At 43.3% G+C, this 18,906-nt stretch overlaps 4 protein-coding genes across 4 annotated transcripts; 2 read left to right on the top strand and 2 right to left on the bottom strand.

The window, feature by feature from the left end:
* The first annotated feature begins 105 nt into the window (after window positions 1–105).
* On the top strand, window positions 106–4,155 carry LOC103651583 (iron-sulfur cluster co-chaperone protein HscB homolog). The gene is made up of 6 exons (XM_008677242.3): window positions 106–516; window positions 2,621–2,717; window positions 2,807–2,896; window positions 3,202–3,267; window positions 3,562–3,630; window positions 3,733–4,155. The coding sequence occupies exons 1-6, from the start codon at window positions 197–199 to the stop codon at window positions 3,868–3,870; spliced, it is 780 nt and encodes a 259-aa protein (XP_008675464.1). The 5' UTR covers window positions 106–196; the 3' UTR covers window positions 3,871–4,155.
* Window positions 4,156–4,674: 519 nt separating this feature from the next.
* On the top strand, window positions 4,675–6,287 carry LOC542743 (etched 1). The gene is made up of 4 exons (NM_001322848.1): window positions 4,675–4,903; window positions 4,979–5,066; window positions 5,737–5,865; window positions 6,011–6,287. The coding sequence occupies exons 1-4, from the start codon at window positions 4,743–4,745 to the stop codon at window positions 6,131–6,133; spliced, it is 501 nt and encodes a 166-aa protein (NP_001309777.1). The 5' UTR covers window positions 4,675–4,742; the 3' UTR covers window positions 6,134–6,287.
* A 300-nt stretch (window positions 6,288–6,587) lies between these two features.
* Window positions 6,588–8,452, bottom strand: LOC100273892 (uncharacterized). The gene is made up of 2 exons (NM_001353584.1): window positions 7,371–8,452; window positions 6,588–7,287 (listed from the first exon to the last, which is right to left on the bottom strand). Exons 1-2 carry the CDS (start codon window positions 8,382–8,384, stop codon window positions 6,910–6,912), a joined length of 1,392 nt encoding a protein of 463 aa, NP_001340513.1. The 5' UTR covers window positions 8,385–8,452; the 3' UTR covers window positions 6,588–6,909.
* Window positions 8,453–16,881: 8,429 nt separating this feature from the next.
* On the bottom strand, window positions 16,882–18,184 carry LOC118476775 (putative nuclease HARBI1). The gene is made up of 2 exons (XM_035966513.1): window positions 18,052–18,184; window positions 16,882–17,976 (listed from the first exon to the last, which is right to left on the bottom strand). Exon 2 carries the CDS (start codon window positions 17,967–17,969, stop codon window positions 16,989–16,991), a length of 981 nt encoding a protein of 326 aa, XP_035822406.1. The 5' UTR covers window positions 17,970–17,976; window positions 18,052–18,184; the 3' UTR covers window positions 16,882–16,988.
* Between the last annotated feature and the right edge of the window lie 722 nt (window positions 18,185–18,906).

Genomic DNA, 18,906 nt, shown 5'->3' with positions numbered 1-18,906 from the left:
AACCCACGACAATCTATCGCTCCTGTTGGCCCATAACAATTGAACGGCCCATCAACCTCTTCTGTGGACCGACATGACGACTAGCCACGCGTTGGTACGTGCATCGGTCGACCTGACAACGCCTAGCGGAGTACAGTAGGCATCTTCCCTTCTCTGGGCCGCACCCGCAGTCCCGCACCGCCACGCGCCAGAGACCATGTGGCGCCGCGCCGGAGCCGGGCCGCTCCTCCACCACCTCGCTGCAGCCGCCTCCGCCGCCGCCGCCGGCCGCTGCATTAATGGACGGCCGCTACCTCCTATGCCCACCGCCTCTTGGTCCCCCCTGTTCCAGCACAATCTTGGAATCTCGTGGGGTTCCGCTTCTGTCGGGGCTCCCTTCCGGAGCCTGTCGAACCAGTCAAGCGGCGGCGGCGCGTGCTGGAGCTGCGGTGCGACGGGCGCGTTCCTCTCCTGCGGGTCCTGCGGGAGCGTGCAGCCTGTCGACCCCGCCGTCGACTACTTCCAAATATTTGGCCTGTGAGTAGCCCCGGGAATCTCGAGCCTTTGAATTACGTTGCGGCGGCGGATTCAGCGCTCATAGCCTCATAGGTTTACTCCGAATTCTGGATTTGATGGTGAATGATGCAATGCCTTCGAAATTTAAGATTCCTCTGTTCGCTGATTAATGAGGACTTGCTGGCTGCTGCAATCGTAACACTAGCATGCTAGTAAATAGACTGTAGTGTTTGCCCTGCAGAATTGCAGCTGATTGTTCTATGTATTCTTTGTGTGCCCTGTTATGCTCAGTGAAAATTAGGAATGAATTTAGTGTTCTTTTCTTCCCCTTGAGCACGAAGGGGAACTGTGTTATTGCACTAAGAAAAAGGGTCCAGAAGACCAGAACCCCATAAGACACACGCACTCATACCCAAAAAACAAGAAAGTTAAATACACGTCCTATTAGTGTTTCATCACATGGATGCTTAGAACTTGTAGTTGTACTCGGGTGTGGCTAGGATTGAGCAACTACTTGCTCTAATCCAAATATAAGTTGTATATGAGATCAACATGCTCTATAAGACTATCTTTTGATAACATACCCAAGCATGTCATTATAAATAAAGCTATGCAGTTATTTTCAATGATAAATTTAATAGCATCAACTCCGCATCTATATCTATACTACTATATTAAGAACTCACCTGGTGCTACCACGGCTTCACCCTTCCCATGCCCAAAAAATAGTGCAGAACGAGCACTCGAACTCACACCCCTTTGCTCCAAAAATTTGGGGCTAACTACCAAACCCACGTACCTTAGTGTTTAGAAATAAACAAAAATTATATTTGTAGCCTAGGCACTGCTCCCCACACTCCCCTGCCTCGTGTCAACGCACGGTCACATACCTAGTGATTGCTTATTTATTGATGGTGTAAATGTTTAACTGTCAAGGATAATAAAACCTTGTTTTTTCAATCAGAGGGGAATATCATTTACCATCGGGTTTACTTATGAATGTGTTGCCTCTGTCTGTGGCTGTATACTCCATATGGCTTTCTTGGCAGGGTGACTTGTGCTGTAGCTCTTGTGAATCATCTGGAATGTGATTTATTAAGTCATAGGACCCACATAAGATAATTATTTTTAGTTTATGTGCAATCTATATGTTCCCAATATGAAAGGATGTTGGAAGTGTGGAATTGAGCCATTATCTGATCATATATACTTGACAATCTTTGTCTACTTTTACTGAGTTAACACGGAGTATGCACTTTTGCCTCTAATGCGTACTTTTGTGACACAATTTTTTATCAGTTTGCCAAACAATTTTGCAATTAGATATAATCGTTTTTATCATTTTCATTTTCATGCTATTAAGTGTTAATATTAGGGGTGGGCACTTTTTTACCAAAAACCAAACCGAACCGAAATTTCGGTTTTTTCGGTAGTTTGGTTCGGTTCGGTTTCGGTTTTTGTATCTCAGAAGTTCGGTTTTCGGTATCGTAATCGGTTTTCACCGTATACCGAACCGAAATACCAAAAAAACTGAATACCAAACTTTATCAATTCTAAAATTTGACTTTTCGATTATGTGAACTAAATGTGTGAAGCAATTAAATTGTTATTCACTTATTTATATGTGATGTATGATGTATCTCTAAATATTTGTACCTATATAATTTTTACTTTTTAAAATTATGTGTAATCTATCGTATAAACTTGTTGTATGTGTTGTTTTGAGTATAAGTTTGGTATTCGGTTTTTACCAAAAAACCGAAGTAAAAAACCGAAACCGAAGTTCTCGGTTTTCATTTTCTAGAAAACCGATTGGTTTCTAATGTCTAGAAAACCGAAGTTTTTTAAAACTGAAAAACCGAACCGAAATATAAAAAAAAACCGAATGTCCAGCCCTAGTTAATATGTTGTTCTCCATATTTGTACCATAGTTAGTTATTGATTAACTTATCTGGAGATTAGTTCATAAAGTTATGTTTGTTTGCGATGTAGAAGAGTTCTCTACGCTTATTAAAAGGTAATGAAACTTCAACATGATTTAAGGTTCTGCTATTTTTGCTTTCCTTGTAATGTTTCTGTGCCACTGAACATATGGTGCTGATGTTTTTCTTGTTGGTTTCTTTAGAAAAAGAGAGTATAATATAACGGATAATAACTTGGAAGGGAAGTACAAGGACTGGCAGAAGAAGTTACATCCTGACCTAGTTCACTCGAAATCTGAGGTCTCTGTCCACCTAACGTTCATAGAATTATCCATATTTAATGTTAGCATCTCTAAATCACTTCTGAATGGATTATATTTATTATTTAGAAAGAGAGGGGCTATGCTGCGGAGCAGTCAGCACTTGTGATCGATGCATACCGCACACTCAGCAAACCTTTATCAAGGGCATTGTACTTGGTGAGTTTGTCCAGCAATGCTTAAAGTTTCAGCGATGTGTAATAATGAAACATGTATGCCTAGATTCATCTTGTTTTAATGTATTTCAAAGTTGTCTGGTTGACTCTTCAGTCTTCACCTATGTGTACATGAAAAGAAATACGGAGTAACAAGTAATCACAACTTTGTGCTGGGTGTATTGATTGTAGTGATGTGGTACTTACATCCTTTAATTTTCTCTGTTGGAAGTTTCTCCACTATGAATAATCACAATCATTTTACTCATCTTTGGAAGCATCTCATCTGTACTAACTTTTTTTTGGCAGTTGAAACTCGAGGGTATACATGTGGATGAAGAAAAGACTATCAATGATCCAGAACTTCTTATGGAGGTAATTTCATTCATCTTGGAAATTGGAATACACGTGCTGGCATGCAGTAAATATAACCATCCTTCTCATTTCATGTATCTTTTGATAACTGTGAATAACATTGCAACAATTGGAAGTTTGGAACACACATTCAATGTGTTAAACATCCTATGTAAAGTACATTAAAATGAATGAACTCTGAATTGAGATGAATACAACAACACAAACGGTTTATTTATGTACATCTTATTCCATTAACTTACACGAAATGAAGATGACAATGTTCTCCATAAATCAATAACAAATCGCTTGCAGATGATGGAGATACGGGAAGCTGTCAGTGATGCCAGTGATTCTCAAACCCTGGAGAAGATCCAATCTCAGGTTCTGATCTCTGAATAAAGCTACACGTGCCATAACATAACCAGGGAGCATGATTGCGTCGCAATGGTTTCTGGTCTCATAGCCTTGTGTTCCCTTTTCCAGATTAAGGCAAAGCTCGAAACCTGGTCCGATTCCTTCCAGGAGGCATTTGACAGGAAGGATTTTGACCGTGCGGTGGAAGCCACACAGAGAATGAGGTACTATGAACGTGCAGTGGAAGAAACAGTGAAGAAGCTCTGAGCCTCTGATCTTCTGTTACAGCTGCCAAAGGTGGTGAGGCTTGTGTCTTTTCGTACGGTTCCTTGCAGATCCCCCTGTGCTCACGCAGCTACATTGCAACAGTAACATAGTACAGAGTAGGTCATTTTTTTTACTTATACGTTGCAATGTATTATATGACTACATTGGAATATGTTACTGTAGCTACATTGCAACAGTAATATATATGACTACACAAGACCATACGTTGTAATGCTAAATTCCAAATGTATCCATGGCTGGTGCACCGCAGGTAATTTTTTTTTACTTATACTTCCCACAATTCCAAATGCATCCTTGGCTTTCCAATAAAACAAAACTAAAAGAGTAGATAGGGATTCAGATTAAGGCTTTGATGCCATATATTTATAGAGCGCAAACCCTTGTATTCTGCTGTGGCTTGTGGGTTTGTTGGAATGTACCATTGCTGGTTACGTGGATGTGATGCATGTTATGTGAGGATGTTCTACCCGGATCAAAAGGCCGTTGATGACAATAATGTACGATGAGAGGGACAGACTCAGATACCGTCGGGTTCGAGGATGTGTTTGTTTGCGAGATAGCTAAGAACAGGCCTGGGGACAATATTGAGATAAATCTTATCTTAACATCTGACTCTGAAACAAACAACCTTATTTAAGGAACTATCTCGTTATATTCATTACCACCATAGCAGAAGCAGCGAGAGCACAAGAACCATCGCCGCCGGGACCGTGACGCTGGACGGCCTGAAGCGGCTGCGGGGAGGGGTGTTAAACGGGCCTTTCCTGGGCTACGGTGGACAGCCCAGTTACTAAGTTAACCCTCGCTCTTCCTTTCCCCTCGGTTCTCGTTGTCTGACAGGCAAAGCGGCTATGACGACAACGGCCGCCGGGTACGGCTGCTGCTGGGCGGGGATTCCGCCCTTCGCGTTGTTGCCGCGGATTCTCTCGACCCGCCGGGAGACTCCTCCTCCTCCTCCTCCTCGCGCTTCCCTTGTCGCCTCCTCCTCGAAGCTCAGGGCGCTGGCACCACGGTGCGCTCCGTTCTAGCTCGTTCGTACCGGCTCGTCTCGGTTCGCGGGTGTCTAAGCTCGTCTCTCTTCGTGCAGGCTGAGAGTTTCGAACCGTCCAAGGAGGCTCATTGTCTCCGCTTCCTCCTCCGGCGAGGCCAATTCGGACGCGGCGCCGTCGCCAACGGTCAGCGCTCTCTATCTTTCTTCTCTATGATGTTTCCAGATTGTCAGGGTGAATTGATTTGGGTTATGGATGTGCTCCGTGTTGCCTGGAATCATTCAGTGAATGCGATTATATAGGGAATGATTTGGATTGGGTAGCCACCAGCAACGGGGAAACAGTAATTGCTTGGGCTTTTGGACCACTGTTTATTATTAACCCTGAAATTGGATAACTGACGAGATTCAACTTTAATGATTCATATAGTCAGAATATTTGTGGTTTTCTAGCACCACACATCTGCTTTGTCCATTGTATGACTGGCGTACGTTGTTCATTTGAAATTGCTAGTTCTTTCCTGAGATTGTACTTTGTGTGCATTTCTTGTAGGTCTTTCGTTGCTTGTGTGTCTTGCAGATTATGGCATTCAGAGAACATCACTTTTTGTAAATTTGGCAGGTTGATCGCATACATATGTGAGCATATGAAAAAGAAATGATATTATATAATTCAGCGGTTTATTGCATGAAAGACAACATAACAGATTGCTTGCTGATTGAGGAACAAACTAGGTTCAGAAATGAATAACAAGTGCTCAACTTTGCTGGTAGATTGATTACTGAAGCGGCAAACTGCACACTAGTTTATAGGCCGGAATCTCCTTAATGTACATGTTATTCGTGTGATGTTTCAGGAAGCCGCTATTGATATAAAGCTTCCTAGAAGAAGCTTGCTTGTTCAATTTACATGCAACGCATGTGGCGAAAGGACCAAGCGCTTGATAAACAGAGTAGCCTATGAAAGAGGCACAGTTTTTCTTCAGGTAAACACTTCTTTCCATGTAAATGCAAAATCCAGACCTACTGCAGCTTTGTTTATTTTGGTCCGCTGTATGAGAAAAGCCCACATTCATATGTTTGACGACACATGCCGTAAATTTATGTTCTAACATACACTGCACAAAACAGTGTGCAGGGTGCCAGGTGTACCATAAGTTTGTTGATAATCTTGGGCTAGTTGTTGAGTATGATCTACGAGAAGAAAACGAGCTACAAGGAGAAAATGCGGTGGACACCAGTTCTGAAGATTGATCTGCTGTGAGAAGCGGTGTTGGTATGCAAAACGCCCTGTACTCTGTAGGTTTTTGACAACATTGGTTATTTGTATAGCATAAAAATGGCACTTTTTAAAGTTGTTGCACATACTCATCTGAAATTCTGAATACAGCAGGGCCTACATTGTACTTCTTACAACGTGATATTTATATACTACTCTATTAAGAACCTAATATAAGCACCTAGTGCTACCACGACTTCACCCTCTACGTTGATACTCTGGACCTGCCTCAGGCATCCCGCCCTAGGCACCGTTCCCTGTGGGCCCAGCGCCCACACAGCGTTCTCTCAGCTACTTAATTGTGGACCCCCAGCATCCGCGCGCAGCCACCACACCACGCAAAAATAGTGCAGAACAAACACTTGAACTCACGCTTCGTTGCTCTAGAAATTTAGGACTAACCACCAAACCACACATAATTTGGTGTTTAGAAATAAACAATAATTATATTTGAATAAATATCTTAATACCTATTTATATGATACAATTGGTTAGTTTGGTTTTAAGAAGACATCGAATGATCATAGCACCAGATTACACTGCTGTTCCAAAAAAAAATGATATCTTATTAAAATATGAAAACCATACATTGTCGGCAGGTTATACTGGCGCTACTGATATGGTGCTGATATTTGATATCCACGCTACTCTGGCATCATTGAGATTTTGATCGACGACCGGGACATGTTTTTTTTTTCTTTTTTCGTCGTCATCTCTTTCTCGTCCCCTTTGGTCTCACATGGTCCACATTTTAACCTTGACGACTATCATCCTTGGCGTGGTCTTTCTTCCCATTGAGGAACTGGATGAGGCCCTCAAGCGCGACGTCGGTGTCTTCATTCCTCATGAGCACTTCAGCGACCTCTGCTGGGGTCACCATCACCTCCGTGATCAGGGCTTCTATCTCAGGGTACGTGTCGTGGTCGGTGATGGAGTGGTAGTTGGAGGCCAGGATCCTGAACGACTCTGGGCAGCAGTACCCCATGTGGATGTGCATGTCCATCCTGCCGGGCCGAAGCAGCGCCGGGTCGAGCCGCTCCTTGTAGTTGGTCGTGAAGATGATGATCCTCTCCTCTCCGCTTGTTGACCAGAGGCCGTCCACGAAGTTGAGCAGCCCAGAGAGTGTCACCTGCAGGTGAGCACCGCGAGAGAAAGTTAATTAGGTACGTAAAGGAACGAAACGACAGGGGGGCAGGGTTTGTTTGTTGTTACCTTGTCCTCTGAAGGATTGGATTTGGTACCAGCATCCTGAGCTTCGTCTGCACGTTGTTGCAGATCGAGCGAGCAGTCGATGTCCTCGATGACGAGGATGGAGCGGTTGGTCATCCCGATGAGCAACCTCCGGAGCGTGGAGTTCCAGTTGACCTCGGTGAGCTCGAGATCGTAGACGTCGAACTTGAGGTAGTTGGCCATGGCGGCAATGAGGCTGGACTTGCCGGTCCCGGGCGGGCCGTAGAGCAGGTAGCCCCGTTTCCAGGCCTTGCCGATCCGCCTGTAGTACTCCTTCCTCCTGACGAACCTCTCGAGGTCGTCCATGACGGCCCGCTTCATCTTGCGGTCCATGGCGAGCGTGGTGAAGGTGGACGGGTGGTGGAGGTCGATGGCGAACCAGGACTCGCCCTCGTTCATGTAGATCTTGAGCGTCCGGTCCTGGTCCTTGATCTTCTTGGCCTCGGCGAGGATGTGCGGGAGGTAGGACGCGATGGCCTTCTCCTTGTGCCGCCTGTGGAAGCTCATCTCGAAGGAGCGGACCTCGACGCGGTAGCTGCCGCCGCGGGCGTGGCCGTGGCCGTGGCCGTTGCCGCCGCCGTTGCCCACGCCGTTGCCGGCTCCGTCGCGGCAGACGAGGCGCCACCTGAACTCGGCGCCGGCGTGCACGTCGGCCATCTCCTCGCCCTCCTCCATGCTGAACATGAGGCTCTTGCCCTCGTCGACGCGGCTGACGCGGAGGCGCTGCATGTCGGTGTTGATCCGGGTGGCCAGGTACGTGCGCGCCGCGTCGTACAGCTGGTTGCTGGTCCACCCCTCCGTCTCCTCGATCACCACCGTGTGCCGCGACGACATGCGCGACCGCAGGTAGCCCAGGCCGGAGAAGAGCAGGTCCCGCACCTCGTAGGGGACCAGCTCGTTCACCACGCCGCGCACCAGCATCGCCGACGCCGCCAGCGACGCCGCCGTGGTCACCGCCTTCTTGTAGGACTCGATCGCCTTGTCGTAGGTCGCCATGGCGACGACTGGACTGGGCGGCCAAATTGAAATGTCAACTTTCAGACACTTCTCTCGCCCGAATTGAAATGTCGATCGCGTCGCGTGGGAGGGGAGGGGGGTGGGTTTTATGGATGCCCGCGACTGGTTGGTTGGTTGTGTGAACTGTGAAGTGACTGATGAGTCAGTCAGGTTTTTAGTTAGTATACTAAAAGAAAATGTGGGTAGCCGATGCGTTGTCCACAGAAGGAGGCAGGTAGGCCTAGCTTGGCTTGGCTGGCGACTGTAGAAAGAAAAAAAAAGTAGCCTCCGGAGTTTTCAAGCAATTTTCCATGCGTACGGGCGTGGCTTCTGTTGGGTGGCGGCCAGCGGGAAGGGCAGAATGAACAGGCACGAGACAAAAGCCTCGCTGGCCGACTCACTTTATGATGCCTCTATTCTGTCACTTTGGACGCCCAGATGTTGACCTGAGACTTCCATGGTCTGCGTTGGCCCTCATTCCACGCACAAGCCTGTATGTGCGCGTATAAAAGTCCCGTTGCAGACGAAGAATGGTCGACGCCCGAGCTGGATAGTCTCGCAAGGACCCACCTTTCAATCGCTTTGAGCGCTGGATAGTCGTCGGGGGAGCAGCCACCTTTTAATCTTTTATCGTGCGTTTGGACGACATACACGCACGCATACAATTATATTTGATGAGTGGTTGTGGTTTGGTAATTTATTTAGGTGAAGAGCTATATCCTTTTGTGTACTTAGACTGTCTCTAGTAAACTATAAAATAGGAGACGTAGAATTATAGATGTCAATGTTTTGTATGTTCTATTTGCAGAGTAAAATTTAAAATACATAATGAGATAAAGAGATCTGCTGGAGATAGCCTTACTCACTTACACCTGTATATAGGAGACTTAACAATTTTATATCTGACATCAGGTCGCGATAGTAGTGCCGCCCGAATTTTTTATATTTTAGCCCTTCCTCGGGAAAAAATTCACGTTTGGACCTTAAAAAATTTTAATGTCATTTTTGGACCCTTTGCTCGGCGCCATAGCCAATGGCGCCGAGGTAACACAGCTCGGCGCCATAGGCTATGGCGCCGAGGTGCGTGCTACGCTGGCCCAACCTGAACGACGTGGCGCCAACGTGTTACCGAGCTCGGCGCCAAGATCTATGGCGCCGAGCTCGAATATGTAACAGCAAAGTATGTCTAGCTCAGTCGGTAGAGTGTAAGACTTTTCAACCTTGAGGTTGTGGGTTCAAGCTCCATGGTGGGCGTATTTTTTTATCACTAATTTGTTTTTTTGTTGTCCATATTTTTCGTTTATGTCGCTGATTTGTCCGTCCAGATTTATTTTTTATCTAGTTTTTTTTTGTTTTTGTGACCGATTTATTTATTCATCTAGATATTTTTTTGTTTTTGTTTTTTTTATTCAAACTGCGTGACGCAAGTACCATGCACATAAGTAACCCACCCTATAGAAGTACGGAGTACTTTATAAAATCATCAAGTCACTGTTTATTTATACCTTGTATATTTATATTTTGGACTCTAATTATAATCTTTTTGTTTATTAAGTATATTTATATTTTGGACTCTAAAACTCCAATAATCTAATGTATTCGAAATTATACTTTTTAATATTAATTAAAATTTATCATTGTACATCACTACTAATGTAAGATAAACACAATCATTTGTTTATGATATAAATATTTTTAACATTTTAAATGGTGTACTTCAGTTTTTAGTATATTATTTAATGTTTAAAATCACTTGTAATTAGCGAGAGGATGGAATCAAGCTTAAACATGTGGGGTTTACAATGCACCAAGGGCCAGACGGATTATTCAGTACTATTAAAAAATGTAATAAACAAATCAGTCGCAAAAGCAAAAACAAATCAAGATGAGAAATAAATTTGGACGGACAAATCAGCGGCATAAACGAAAAAACCACGATGCACCATAGCTAAACCGGTGGCCGCTAACCAATGCAAGTACGTTTCCTTAAGCTTAATAAACGAAAAAATATGGACGGATAAACAAATCAGTCACAAAAACAAAAAAATCTGGATAAGAAATAAATCTAGACGGACAAATCAGCGACATAAACGAAAAATCTGGACAACAAAAAAAATCAGTGACAAAGACAAAAAAAAAGTATGAAAACATGCCTATCGTGGGGCTTGAACCCACAACCAAGGTTAAAAGCCTTGTGCTCTACCAACTGAGCTAGACAAGTTTTGTGTACATAACAGAGCTCGGCGCCAAGATTTATGGCGCCGAGCTCGGTGCCACATCAGTGCCACGACGTCCGTTTGTGGCAGCGTAACACGCACCTCGGCGCCATAGCCTATGGCGCCGAGCTGTGTTACCTCGGCGCCATTGGCTATGGCGCCGAGCAAAGGGTCCAAAAATGACATTAAAATTTTCTAAGGTCCAAACGTGAATTTTTTTCGAGGAAGGGCTAAAATATAAAAAATTCGGTAGTGCCGCTCGTTGTGCTCAAGCTTGAGCTCCAGCTCCCTCACATCTTTTCTTCCTGGGCACGACACCGCTCCAAACGACTCAGCTCCTCTATTTTTGTCCCACTTCCCTCGCTCTAAGGCTGGCTGCAGCGCATCCCCCTCCCCTAGCACTGTAGACACGTAGAGCCGCTCTACGCGCGCAGCGGTGGCCTTCAAATGGCCTCCTGCGCGCTACAGTGCTAGGGGAGGCCGCACAGGTCCCCTAGATCAAGGGGAGCACTATAGCGCCTCCTTGCACAGTGCTCCCCTATTTAATAGTTGAAAAAAATAGTAATAAAAGATGAATATGGTTAGATAATAATATTTTATACTTGTAGTGGGGTATAAGGGATAATATAGAGGGAACCGCTGCGGGAGATGAAAATTTAGGGGGTGAAATGTTGATGATGTGACGCAAAAAAGTGATATAGGGGGAAAAATTTAGAGTAAACCGCTGCGGATAGCCTAAGCTTATGTCGCCTCCCCCTCTTTCTCCTGTACTCTCCCTTCCCTGTCCCTAAGGGTGAAAATGTGGTCATGTTCATTTCACTCTGATTTCTATATTGATCTGTTCGAATTCATATTTATAGATATTTAAGTTGTTTTTAATTTTTCGTTTTTGATAAATGTGTAAATATGATGAAAACATTATGAGTGTTTTTCCGACCATTTTTATTTTTCTTACATGATAATGATTTTATTTAAATATATAATAATAATTTTATTACTGTATTACATTGTCTTAAATTTATTGTGACCTCCTACTTTATATTAAAATGTCTTATAAATTATTGTTCATATTATGATGGGTCAAATTAAATAGCTAGTTCTATGTTTTATAATTTGATGTGTGATATTGTATTATGATTTTCTATGGTTATCAATGTATTTTCAATCGCATGGTTTAGTTTTTTAAGGTATTTTGTTGTGACTTTCTAACTATATGTGTACAGTGCTCGTCACTTATATTTGTGACATATTTTTTAGTTCTTTGTGACATATGCTTTAATCCTTCGTGAATTTGTGAAATATTTTTATATTATTACTAATTTCTATGTGGATGTATGACTTGTGTGTATTTTTAAAGTCAAATGATGATCTATGTTATGAATTTTACTATGGCCGTAACCTAAGTATTTTTCGTACCAAACTTTCGTTTCCGATATTTCTGAATTATTTGATGTTGTTTTTGTTTTAACAGTTATTGTTTACGAATTCGTTTACAAGGAAATATATGAAAAAGATGGTTTTAGCCGTTTTCATCCATGTGGGAATTGCTTTTTTTAGCCAAAAGCAACTTTCGCTATAGTGAAAAACTTACATCACCCGTCACCGGCTCTGAAGCCTCTGATGGTGGGTAACTTCAAAGGAATTAACTATTTGTTTTTTATTTTCTTGAAACGAGAGGCCGCTGGTTCGCACGGCTATCTCGCAGGCGAGCTCCAGAGTCTCTTGCCGGGTGGCTCCTCTCCCGCGACAATGATGTCTTCTAAATTTTTTCTCTATATGGTACTATGCAAACACATCATTAATATTTCTTTCTCTATATACACTTTTCTCATAACAATTTTTTATTAAAATCTCTTTATACCTCACTACAACTGTAAAATATTACTTTCTATATCTATTCATCACTTATTACAATTTTTTTCATCTACTAAAAATAAATCTCGCGCGCAAGCTTAAGGGAAGGGCCCCCTGCTGCCAGCCGCGAGATGTGGCATAGAGCTGTTGCCCGCGTTATTGTTAGACTGACTGCAACGCAATACTCTTCCCCTCCCCTCCCCTTGTACTGTTCATCGTATAGGGGATACAGTGCCCCCCTTCCTCCCGCGGCGGCGCGCGCTACCCTCTCCCCTTCCTCGCGACACTCTTCTCTCTCACGCCAGATGCAGGGGACGACTGTAGCCGCCCCCTCGCCTCCTTCGCGCGGACGCTGCCGGCCGCGCCAGACTACGGAAACTTCGCGTTCCACTTCGCTTCGCCTCGACGCCTCCGCGGACGGGCGATTTTGCGCGGCGACGCGGCGGCGGATCCACCGTCGCCCCGTGGAGTCGGCCCCGGCCCCCCTCGGTTGCGCAGAAGAGGTCGACTTCGTCAACACGCACAGCCGTTCGCGACCGAAGGTGAAGAGGAGTACATTCCGCTTCCGGCGACGAACGTCGCGACCGATCGGTTTGCTTCCTTCTCCGACAAACGACGGCGCCATCAGATCCAGACGGATCCCCTACGATTCGGCGTGGTGGGCACTAAATCTCCCCTTCTTAAGGTATTACCTTCATGAACCACGGCAAATCATTAGTTATTTCCCGATTGATTTACAACACCACTCGTATTTTGCTTGATTCGCCGTCTTGCGGCCCAGATCCATCCCTACTAGAGGTTTAGCATCTTCTACCCCGTCAAACGAAAACTTCAGTGAGGATAAATGTACATTAGCACTGAAGCTGTGTTCAAAATTCGTAATTTTTGTTGCCAAGCCCATAGGAGTTTAGCAGATCCACACTACAGTTCGAGGTATGAACTTAGGAAGTTGTTCATCCTCCGATTTAGGCGCCTGGTATACCAAACTTTATGTTCCACGTGATGCAAATACACGAACAAAAGTAACCCTAACATTAGGCATGGCAGCAATTATATTTCCCCAGTGGTGTTCATTGGACTGTTCTTGGTGTTTTTAAACTGAAGACAATGTATTTGTGCCATTTATGTGCAATGTTACCCTTTCGCACTATATGAGTATGCACCAATATAAGCCAAAACACTGAATCACTTATTTTCTCACACTTCTTTGTGCTTCCATGGAGTACACGTATGTTCATGAGTAGAGTCACTAAAATTAATGACATGTGAAATTACTTATGACTTCGATTATGTGCCAGATCATGTGTCTGCCACAACTTGTGTTTGACTATGATTATCTGCCACAATATGTAATGTTGAAGACTTCAACTTGTCTTTCTGTCATGACATTAGCTCTAACATTTGTCTCTGCACTTACTAGTTTCCTTTATATTTCTGTGCCACTTATTTTCCTAACCTTTAATTGTGTATAAAATGTTCTTGCTTTCGTTCATTCCCATGTACCTGCCAACAATTATATAACTGATATGTACAACTTCAAAGGTTGCATCTGTCTGTTTGTTTTATGATTCGAAGTGTACATGTCATATGTCATCTTCACTTTACTGAAAATCCCTATTTGCATTTGGACATGTTCATTTTTTTCATATGGGTTAAGATACAATTTGTCTGTTACATTTCATCATCATTATGATATATCTTAGGAAAGGGCTTGTACATATCAGTTATGGTTTGGAATCTCTATTTTATACTTCCCTTATATTTCCTACAAGTTTGTAATGTTTTTCCTTGTTTTTATGATACCCTGGTGGTGCAAACAAAATTTGTATGCAATATTATGTGCCAACTTTTGTCATTACAAGAATGCATATGCTTTTAAAGGGTTTCAACATGTTACTTCATAAATTAAATGTTTGCAGTCCATTTGATAATGGCATCCTCCCAAGAAGATAAGATGAAGGCTTTGATGAAAGTCCTTGTCGACTGTACCGAGGATGCCACAAAGTCCCTGGGGGGTTTAGTTGATCATGCATTAGACCACATGCATGATGAAGAAATCCTAGCTAGGACATTGTTTGCCATCAAAGAAAAACTAGAGTTGCTTCAGCAGGATGCCTTAGAGGCAAAAGTCCAAGCCTTTCCAGAAATAGCTAAGTACGAGTGGGATGACATCAGTGTTGATCCTCCCTCTCCGTCACCCCCTCCAACAGTTATTGATCCTTCTGTTGAGGAAGAGGAGTTCTACTGCCCCGACGTCAGTGACGAATGGTATTTCAGTGATTCAGATAGGTCTACCCGTAATAGCTACTGGAATATGTTTTAGGTTTATGTTTGCAGTGAAAGGTACATGACATCCTTTTGAACACCCATATGTCATGTATGTCTAAGTCTAAGCAGTACACTGTCCCAAGAAGTACTTAGTTTGATGTAAGCAATTATGTAGTCAGTGAACTTTGTTCAGTACTATTTGTGATGTGCTTGGTTTAGTACTATAACCGTGAATGGGAACCTTTTATTATAACTGTTGCTGAGTTGTATGCTTGTTTTCTAAATCATTTGTTCAAATGCTTCTGCACATTTTCATAACTTCTTAGCATCTGACTTAATTTGTCCCCTCTCCACACTTACTAGAATGGACCCATCAAACAATGCCACTTCTTCTCAGCCCATGTCAAATTCATCAATTGGCCAGCAGTTTCCTCCTCCACCCCCTATGTGGCCAACGGGTTACATGCAGCAGAGTGGTATGGATTGTAACTTTATGGGAAACCTGAATTTTCCAAACCCTGCTCAAGGTCCGACAACAATGTGGGCACCCATGCATACAGGAAATACTTCTTCCCAATCTACCATGATTCCCGCCTCACAATCAGCTATGTACTGGAATCATTACTTGAACTTTGTCAGGAATCCTCTTGGGCCACCTGAAGTAAACCCATTTCCTGATTCCATTCCACCATCCAATACCAGTACACCATTGCAGGGTTCCAATACTATACCTTCCTTACCTGTGAATTTGGACTCAGATGCAGAACACAGTGTTCATGACATCAATAGTCCTGAAAAGAATGCACCTCCTATACATAAACCCAAAAAGTCTAAGGAACAAAACTTTACTGGCCCTGAAGATCTTCTACTTTGCACAACCTGGTTGCAAATAAGCAGTGACCCTGTTGTGCACACTGGCCAACGTAGGGAGGGCCTTTGGGCTAGAATTGAAAAAAGATACAACGAACGGAGGGGCAACTTTCCTTGTAGAGTGAACAGAGCGCTTAGCAGCAGATGGGACAAGATAAGAGCAGATGTAAGTAAGTTTGCTGGCTACTACGCAAGAGTTCTAAGAGAGAAACAAAGTGGGTTAACTGATGACGACAAGGTAACCCAAATTTTACCGACTTTAAATCATGTACAAATGATTGTATACATGTTAACACATTTGTAAAATGAAACCATAATTTGTACAGACATCGAAGGCGGCAACATTATTTGCACACGAGGAGAACAAAACTTTCCAGTACATGCATTGCTGGCACCAACTAAAGGGAGAACCGAAATGGGAGAGCATTTGTAGTGGACAATCGTTCCGCGGATTGAATGCAAATCCAATTGGCTCAACAGGTACTCCGTATGCTCCCACAACTGAAAATGATAGTGCATCTGCAGGGTTGACAGGAAAACGGCCGCGTGGTCGTGATTTCAGTAAATCAGAGAGAAACAAACCTGCATCATCTTCATCTCCAGAGTACCTTAGTCGTTTGCAAGAAATAACTGAAAAACAAATTCAGAGGTCCATAGAAAAGGGTGAAAAGAAAGAGAAGTGCTCAGAAGAAGACAGGGAAATGGAGAAAAGAGGTTAGAATTGGAAGCAGAAAAGGTCCTCATACGAAAAAGGGAATTGAAACTTCAAGAACTAGATTGTGCTGAAAAAAGATTACAAAGGCTGGAGGCAACGAATGAAGAAGATGTCGAACCCGAAGTTTGGATTATGATGCAAAAACAAAAAAAGAAGTTGCAAGAATTCATATTTGGTTATGAGTGAAAGATATATTCGGTTACTCGTAACTTGAGCTTGTTTTACCGAACCGGTTTCTATTATTTGCTTATGTCAGAACGTTACATTTGTTTGGCAGACCATTATATTTTTGTTCGAACCATAAGTCGTCAAGGACAGTCGTGCTGTGCTGTTTGTTGTATGGTGTTGTAATCGACAATAATTATTTGCATTTGTTGTGAACAAGTTTGGTTAAAGTTTCATATATTTCATCGTTAACGTATTCGAGATTTGCAAATAATTGCTGCGTGTTCAGCTTCGAATCGCTTGTGATGTGTACAAATCGTTAGCAGTTTTCATCTTGTTGTGTTCAAAGAACAAGTACAGGTTTCCAATGAGGATCTACTTTATTTCAGAACCGATACGTAGGACATGAGAATGGAAATTACACATAGTAAAATGAAGTTGAAATAAACTTTAGCATACGAATGCTGAAGTTTACATGCTTCCACGCCGAGCCCACAAATGCTCGACAAGATCATTTTAGAGGGAGCACGATCTTTCTTGGCGACGAAGATCGAAGTGGTTAATGACCCATTCCGCCCTTCCTTCTGCAATTAGTTGTGGTGCTTGACTGGTTGAAGTGTTATCTCCAAAATCAGTATTAGCAGCAAACGACCCTTCGTCTTCAAGAATCATGTTGTGCATGATGATGCAAGCTGTTATTATTTCAGTTAAACGATTACAATCCCAACCATATGCTGGACCTCGTAGCACTGCCCACCTAGCTTGAAGAACTCCAAATGCACGCTCAATATCCTTTCGACAACTTTCCTGCATTTGTGTGAAATAGACTTTCTTTTGCTCATATGGGTGCCTTATAGCTTTTACGAAAGTTGGCCAGTTGGGGTAAATACCATCAGCTAGGTAATATCCGAAGTTATATGCATTACCATTAATTGTGTAATGGACAGGTGGCATTCGACCAGATGTCATGGGGTCGAAAACAGGTGATCGGTGGAGCACATTCACGTCGTTGTTTGTCCCGGGCATGCCAAAGAAAGCATGCCAAATCCAAAGGTCATACGTTGCCACAACTTCTAGAATCATGGACGCTCGACCATTTCTGCCACAAAACTGACCACGCCATGCGGTAGGACAGTTCCGCCACTCCCAATGCATGCAATCTATAGAACCCAACATCCCTGGGAAACCCCTTGATTCGCTATGGTGCATGATGCGTGTTATGTCAGCTTCATTAGGAGTTCGTAGATACCACCCACTGAAGTATGCAATGATACCTCGACAAAAATGCTGAAGGCATTCCCTAGCTGTCGACTCCCCTATTTGAATGTACTCGTCTACAGCATCAGAAGGTAACCCATATGCTAGTACCCGCATTGCCGCACATACTTTTTGTAGTGGACCTAGACCAGGCATACCAGTTGCGTCTACCCGTTGTGTAAAGTACGAATCATGTTGTTGAAGACCTTGCAAGATTCTCAGGAAGAGAGGCCTACTCATGCGGAACCTAAGTTTTGAATAAATAATACTTGTAATGAAATTGCAAATATCAAACCGTATTCGAATAATAAGTAGTGGGTACCTTCTACGAAAGACGTGGGGTGGATACACAGGGTTCTCGGCGAAGTAGTGATGATGGATAAGATTTTCTCCACGAAAATGATCTCTGTGAATAACCCGTCGAGGCAAACGGGACCGTCGTTGGAGGTGGCGTCTCGCCTCTAGGTTGAGGACAAGAAGATTGACAAGCATAAGTGTTTCGTCGTCACTATCACTCGAGTAAGAGTCTTCATCGTTATGGCTGTGAGACATACCGTGAAATGGTTCAATTGTTGATCTACTGAACTTTGTTGCTGCATTTGTGAAGAGATGGATTCCATATATATAGGGGAGAGGAAAGCGGCTTCAGGTGGAAGCTAGTGGCTTCCCACGAAAGCCAAACGTGGCTTTCGTTGCAAGACAAGTGCGGCTTGCCGCACACGACAAGTGGAATTTGGTTCGCAGGAAAATATATTCCTGATCCGAGGACGGATAATACGTTTTCACGAAATTATGCAATTTCGAATGTATTGTAAAATAATAGTTGTTATATATTATATGTGCAAGTAATTGTAAACTAATTATTTTTAATAATTATATTTTTTAATACATGCGCAACATGTCGGACGTGTGCAAAATAATTAAATAAAATCAAAATTGAAGTTGGTTAAGTTAGTTATATGGAAATGGTTTTTTAATGAGTAGAGGGATATATAGGGGAAACTATAGGGGGAACGGTTGCGGGACGAGTGAATATAGGGGATGGAATCTTGCTGACGTGGCTGCATAGTAACATTTAGGGGGAACGGTTGCGGACAGTCTTATAGCTAGTAGGGAGCAAGCAGACGAGAACAGTAGAAGGGGATGTAGCGGCTAGCAAATACCGCTGCATACATCT

The sequence above is a fragment of the Zea mays genome, chromosome 3 (genome assembly GCF_902167145.1).
Source record: "Zea mays cultivar B73 chromosome 3, Zm-B73-REFERENCE-NAM-5.0, whole genome shotgun sequence".
Lineage (NCBI taxonomy): Eukaryota > Viridiplantae > Streptophyta > Magnoliopsida > Poales > Poaceae > Zea > Zea mays.
The sequence above is the reverse complement of the archived record's forward strand: the minus strand, read 5'-3'. Positions and strand labels throughout refer to the sequence as shown.

Coding starts and splice junctions, on each gene's coding strand:
- LOC100273892 (NM_001353584.1), bottom strand. CDS start 8,384: ATGGCGACCTACGACAAGGCGATCGAGTCCTACAAGAAGGCGGTGACC. Junction 7,288..7,370: donor CCAATCCTTCAGAGGACAAG/GTAACAACAAAC, acceptor GCTCACCTGCAG/GTGACACTCTCTGGGCTGCT.
- LOC118476775 (XM_035966513.1), bottom strand. CDS start 17,969: ATGAGTAGGCCTCTCTTCCTGAGAATCTTGCAAGGTCTTCAACAACAT.
- LOC542743 (NM_001322848.1), top strand. CDS start 4,743: ATGACGACAACGGCCGCCGGGTACGGCTGCTGCTGGGCGGGGATTCCG. Junction 5,067..5,736: donor ACGCGGCGCCGTCGCCAACG/GTCAGCGCTCTC, acceptor GTGATGTTTCAG/GAAGCCGCTATTGATATAAA. Junction 5,866..6,010: donor GAGGCACAGTTTTTCTTCAG/GTAAACACTTCT, acceptor TGCACAAAACAG/TGTGCAGGGTGCCAGGTGTA.
- LOC103651583 (XM_008677242.3), top strand. CDS start 197: ATGTGGCGCCGCGCCGGAGCCGGGCCGCTCCTCCACCACCTCGCTGCA. Junction 2,897..3,201: donor TATCAAGGGCATTGTACTTG/GTGAGTTTGTCC, acceptor TTTTTTTGGCAG/TTGAAACTCGAGGGTATACA. Junction 3,268..3,561: donor ATCCAGAACTTCTTATGGAG/GTAATTTCATTC, acceptor AATCGCTTGCAG/ATGATGGAGATACGGGAAGC.